Here is a 6209-nt window from a genome sequence, read left to right as displayed (position 1 = left end):
TGCAGTTTGGTTTTCATTTACCCTCTCTTCCGCTTATATATATTTTTACACAACTAAGTGAAAAGACAGTTGAGGTTTTAGACAATCAGCAGCAAGCGAAACAATAAAGTAAAACATCCAGGCAATTCACCGGGGTGATCGTTTGCTATGCGTCAAGTAAGACAAAATAAAAGAGGAAGTGAAGAATTGTTTTTTTTCCCTGAAACTTTATTTAGAAAGTAGACAACAAAACATATTCACACAGGACTGAGGTGAACCAACACCCCAAGGAATAATAAACAGAAGAAGATGAAGTCAATAAAACCGACACCTCCGTTTTCATAACAATTTATAATGACAGATTTCTTTACATAATAAATTAAATGTTTCTTCAAACAAAACCGAATAGCAAATTATGCATATTTTCAAAGATCTTTTTGTTTAGGGTTAGGTTTATTTTGTGTCTTTTGTGCGTTAAAATCTTTATATATAAATATATACTTTTTAAAATGTTTTTGCAACATAAAAATAGGAGTATGTCAACGTATTTCTCTTAATTTGTCACACCGGAAATCCTGTTGCTGATGAAAGTTAGCTTGACGCTAACCGGCTAAACAGGTACTGGACATCTCTGGAGGTTTTCACAGTAGTTACTTCATTTGCTAGACATTCAAAGTCGAAAGTCCACAGCTGGTCTGGCAGCAGTTTGCGACACATCACTTCGAACATGACTGTGAGTTTTTACGACCCATATTTTATTTGTTGTGTAGTTTAGCTTTAATTAAGATAGCATTCCGCTCCATAATGCTAAGTAGCCTACAAGCTAGCTGTCAAACTTACCGTATTTAGCTCGTTTATAAGTTACCGATAACTTCTATTGATAACCATGGTTCTCTAGAAGCCTAAATAGACTGTTTACAGACTTCATTGAACTACAGCGTGATCCCAACAGCATATTAAGTTAACATTGATAACTCACAATGCACAAGTTTAGTTATCTGGTGACGCAGTGTTCTTTTAACATTAGGCTACAGTAAAATCATATGACATATGATTTGTTTTAGAACCAAAAGATTACACAAGTAGATTGTCAGAAAAATGATTGGCAGCTATTGTGATAAAAGATTTGTCTTTTCAGTTTTTTAAGTTTTCAAGTAAAAAATAGTGAAGAAAATCAAAATATCTGCAGATTTCAGCCCCTCAGAAGAGACGATTATAAATCATTGTAAACTGATTTTTTTTTTTTTAAACGTTGGTAGAACAAAACGAGACATTTGATGACGTCACCTCCAACTACAATGAAATTTTTGATACTTTATTCTTGTTTCAGGCTAATCAATTAAGCAAAAAAAGCAGATTAATCGTTTATGATAGTAGTTAGCTGCAGACCTACATTGTTTCTCACATTAATTGCGGCTAATCTGATCTCACAGAATGTGATTGCCAGTTAGTGATTATGTCTGTGCTGCAACTGAGGTGTCAATGCAATGAATTTCATGACAAATATGATGAAACACACAGTGATTTAAGAGCAAATTATTGAATCTGTCTCTAACAGAAGCACGAGTTTGAGGTGGCGATGACGTGTGAGGGATGCTCAGGAGCTGTTACCAGAGTCCTCAACAAACTGGGAGGTGAGGCTCTTCTTCCCCTTCAGACTATATGATCTTAAAGACTCAACGGTTTTGCAACTTATTTCAGTTCTCTCTGCATGCCAGCAAAGATCAATACAGGGCAAACATGTTGTCTGTGTAATTTAGGGTAAGGGTTAGGATAATATGGATATATCAATTTGAAGGTTATGACTTCTTTTAAATGGCAGCCAGTCATAGCATCAACTTACACTATGGTGCCTGTCCCCTTCAGACCTCAATGGCACAACATTAGCTCACAACATAAGCAATAAAGTAAGATTGCTAAATTGAATATTTGCCCAACTTATCAGCTATTAATGTGCTTTGGAGTTCACCTTAAAAACTCAAATTACCAGTGATTTAACTCTATTTTCTGCACCCATTGCTTTGTATTGTAAAGCTGAAATACATACAGATTTGTATTGTATATAGTGAAGTGAATTGTCTGCAGCCCTCCTACTGAAACTTGTGGTTGAGGAACCAACAGCAGAACACCGAATACATTAGTGTGTATCACCCACCTAAAACCAATTTTTGAAATTATTTTCTCGGTAACATGAACACTGTCTTTGTTAAATGATATGAAATGTTAAATTAATAAATGGCATCATCTTAAAAAGAGCCCACAGCTCTCTCCACTGTCTTCTCACAGAGAATTCAATAAGAGAATTCAGAAAGTGCAGTTACAAATTTCTAAAGGCACTTTGCATCACATCAACCTCATGACTTCTTGGCTCTGAATGTTGAGTCAGCCAGTGAGTCACCTGATACAGTTTTAAAATTTTATTTGGCTTAGTCATTAAAATGTCAAATGCCAAAGTGACGTGAAGTTTCTAGCTCATATGAGTCCCACAGTCTGGACTGTGACATTACAACAACAAACCTGTTTTGATCAACCACATCTTTAAGGGTGGTAAATTGGTGAAAAGATACTGGAGTACTGGAGCAAGAAATAAAAATAACAAAGTGTTTTGAATCTTTTCTTCATACAATTCAATTCATTGCAAATGCAGTCATGCAAGGCACTGCAAGGTATCTATGATACTGCTGCTTCCTGGAGTTAAACAAAATGCCTCTTTGTTTTTTCTGCTCTCAGACGTGAAGTTTGAAATCGACCTGCCTAAGAAACTGGTTTGGATCGAGTCTGACAAAGATGTTCAGGTTCTTATGGACACACTGAAGAAATGTGGGAAGGAGGTCAAGTACAACGGCACTAAATGAAGGAGTCTGCTTCTGCTCATGTAGAACAGGTTAAAGTCAATTTTTTCCTGCCAGCCCAACTCAAAGATTTATGTTTACTTTCCCAGTTTTATGTTTATGACGCCATAACCTTCTGTACCCTTGTTTTTTTCCACCTTTATTTGTGTGTTTTCTGTAGGAAATGATTGCTGCTGGCGCAAAGTGAACATTTATACTGGATTCAAGTTCTTCGCCTGCCAGGAAGAGTCTGATGTACCCCCCTTCCCCATACACACACACATGGTGCCAACTCTCTCTCTCAGCTTAAACGCACAAAAAAACCCTTGGATGCAGATCGTCTTTCAGTGTTGTGATTTACAAGATCAGAACTGCCGTATGTGTTTGAGCAATGACAACAAAACCCATCTTGATGATGCTAGTGCTTGTCCAGCACTATATTTGACATCCTTCAGTTTCTTTGTTGTTTTTCCTCCAACACAGCGGCCTGGCCTGAATAATTACTAGAAGTATTCTTCCAACATACCTCTGGCTGAAATCACAGCCTTCCTGCTTCCTGGCCTGTATAGTATAAAAATTATGTTTGTAACTTTCTTTCCTGTTTGTATAAGAGTTCACCTTAAAACAGCAAAAACAAGGCACTAACACATGTCCTCTGACACATTTGAAGTACATTCCCTGGATTGTAAAACATGCCACAAATTGTTTACTCTTTGTCGAAACACTCAGTATTGTTGCATAAGATGTTTGTAGATCTGCACCAAGGGGGGAAATCAGTCTCTTCCCTTCTCGAACATCTGCTGGACTTTAATTTGTAAAACTGCTTCCTCTTTGCTTAATCACGGTTTACACTACTATGATCGACTAACACCATTAGTCAAATAAATCATGTTAATTGAGATTTTAGTTCACTCTTTTGTGTTACTTTAAGAAAAAAGACCACCATCTTCTCCTGGGTTTTTTGTAATTATCTGTCTTTATATATGTTGAGTGTAAATGGGAAATACAATTAAATCAGTTCTGACTCAGTTTGTCACAGTTCACTGTTTTATTCCTTTGCGTAGATCTCTTTATCGAGAGGAATACTAATACTAACAGTTTAAAAACAGTGTTTCATAAAGGCAAAAAGTGCTGATTTTTGTTGAGAATTTCTGTGTAGGAATCAGAGATGAAGTTCATCTAGTCTTTGCTCTGGAGGAGGTGGAACATCTGCATCACAGGTAGGACTGTATGCAAGATATGGAAATATCAAATGACACTACATCAGTTTCCACCTCCAACCCCTGAAAAACAAATGGTGCATTTTCTGGGCATGGTAGGGTACTACTGAGGATTTTTTTTGAATTTTTCCACTGTAGTTGCACCTCTTATACCCTGTTGAGTTACAAAATCACGTTTGAATGGTCCCATAAGTGTCAGTGCGCTTTTGAAAATGTTAAAAATTCTGGTTTAATCTGCTCTTGTCTTGGCAGCTCCCCGAGGTGATAACCCCTTTCAGTTACAGGTAGATGCCAGTAATTTGGGAGCTGGAACTGTCCTCTTGCAGACTGGTACTCGTGGCATTGGGCTCTTATTTGGGCCTTGAAACATTTTGAGGTCTATGTGAGCGGTGGAGGACTAAAGATCACTAAAGACCAACAGCTTTCCAGTCCTGAGCATGTTTCTGTCATTTGCAAAGAATGATGAGAGGTATAGGGGTCTGCAGGACCCACATTTCAAAAACCTAATACATATTACATTTGATTCTTTTTTTTCAGACTGAGCTAAAATTTATATAAGATAAAATATATCTAAAAGCCCTTTGCACAGTCCTCTATGCACTTAGTGGGGGTTTCCTCAGAACCCGTAAAATATATCAGAATGAGACCAGAACAGGGCGATACAGGACAAAAATCTCTACATTTTTGATATAAAGATTGTCAATGAAGGTTGGGAATTGTGGGATTTAAAAGAGTTTGTCTGATTTTCTTTTAGGAAAATTTTCAGGGATGGCAGTTAGGGTGCACGTGATGTCATCCACTCCAGCTCTGAACATTCAGTGCAATACACACCCATTATATAAAATCTGAAACTGACTAAAAATGACGCAAAAGTTGTCAAAATACCGATTTAACCAAGAAGAGTCTCAAGTCTTGTGACCCGTTTAACCATTGCCATTTTTCTACGTCACAGTATGACGCAGCAGCAGAGCCCCAAAGAGGGGTGAGTTTCATTCATTCATTCTCTATGGGAATTTTTTCGCCTTTTATCGCCGTTTACGTCGCCATGGTTACTGGAATCACTCAGAAAAGTCGTAGCACCCCGTTCCCGATCGAGCCGCACGTATTGACATATTGTCTGGGTTTTTTAAAACCTCCGGGACTAATTACGCGCCGAAATTTTGATACGGAAGATGAATAAGCTGAATAAGTTTGCAGAATAGTAATGGTCTGACTTCAGTTCTCATCATTAAAAGCTAAATTGTTCTCACATGAACCGAGAGAAGATTCTGCCTTTGTAGGAAAAAATATTATCTGTTGACTAAGTTCAGTGAATAAAACTTATTTCATGCATTAAAGATAGTAAAATATAGATGAAATTGCACACATTTAAAATGAGGCTTTAATTTTAGGTTAAGATACAGATAGATCAAACACTCTGAGTGAGTTACAATAACTAGAACTGGTTTGTGTTTCACTTTAGAAGCAGAGACTGAATGCACAAATCCTTTAAAGCAGGAAGTGGAGCAAATTTTTAAGAGTGTGGAACATACATTAATAATAACAATAACTGACTGATATTTGAATACTACTTAATCACAAAAGACTTATTTTGTAGCTGTGATGTTTGTATAAGCAAAAGAGCCTTGATCAAAATGAAGGGGCAGTTTCATGTTTTACCACAAGGTGGCAGCCTTCCCTCTCAAAATCAATTCACTTCAAATGGCAGTTTCTAATGGAGTTTAACAAACAACAGCTACTTCAATACCTGCTTTGTCTTGCTTCCACCAGAAAGCAGACTGTGGACTCGACCTGTGACATGAAACCCCAATCATGAGGTCACTGAGGGTTTGAGGTAATACTTCATCATTTAGTTATTCAGCATTTCATGTTTCTTTCTGGGGGGAAAATAAGTTAATTTAGTTGAAAAACTTAAAAAAGCCTAACTCCCATTCACATTAAGAGTAAGGGTTTTTTTTCCCCCCCTCACTATTTAATTATCAAGAGACTCCCAATAAAAACAGACTCATTGATTCTCATGGGAATTAAAGCCAGATGTTTACTATTGATGTTCTGTCAAAATCCAGTTACTGCTACCCTGGAATTATTTGCTGCTAAATCCACAGTGATAAATTCATCAGTATTACTATCACAAGATGGGGAAGCACAAATAGCTAGAGGCCAAGTCCAGAGAAACATG

At 37.1% G+C, this 6209-nt stretch overlaps 1 protein-coding gene across 1 annotated transcript; it reads left to right on the top strand.

Moving 5' to 3' along the window:
* Positions 1-552: 552 nt before the first annotated feature.
* atox1 (antioxidant 1 copper chaperone) lies at positions 553-3839 on the top strand. The gene is made up of 4 exons (XM_056382982.1): positions 553-712; positions 1538-1613; positions 2710-2863; positions 2992-3839. The coding sequence occupies exons 1-3, from the start codon at positions 707-709 to the stop codon at positions 2832-2834; spliced, it is 207 nt and encodes a 68-aa protein (XP_056238957.1). The 5' UTR covers positions 553-706; the 3' UTR covers positions 2835-2863; positions 2992-3839.
* Positions 3840-6209: the final 2370 nt, after the last annotated feature.

The sequence above is a fragment of the Seriola aureovittata genome, chromosome 8, assembly GCF_021018895.1.
Source record: "Seriola aureovittata isolate HTS-2021-v1 ecotype China chromosome 8, ASM2101889v1, whole genome shotgun sequence".
NCBI lineage: Eukaryota > Metazoa > Chordata > Actinopteri > Carangiformes > Carangidae > Seriola > Seriola aureovittata.
Note: the sequence above shows the minus strand (reverse complement) of the source record. Positions and strands in the feature narration are given on the sequence as shown.

Bases quoted from the DNA above. Each gene is read 5' to 3' on its own strand.
- atox1 (XM_056382982.1), top strand. The intron at 1,614-2,709 runs GTGAGGCTCTTC...TTCTGCTCTCAG, and splicing joins AGTCCTCAACAAACTGGGAG to ACGTGAAGTTTGAAATCGAC.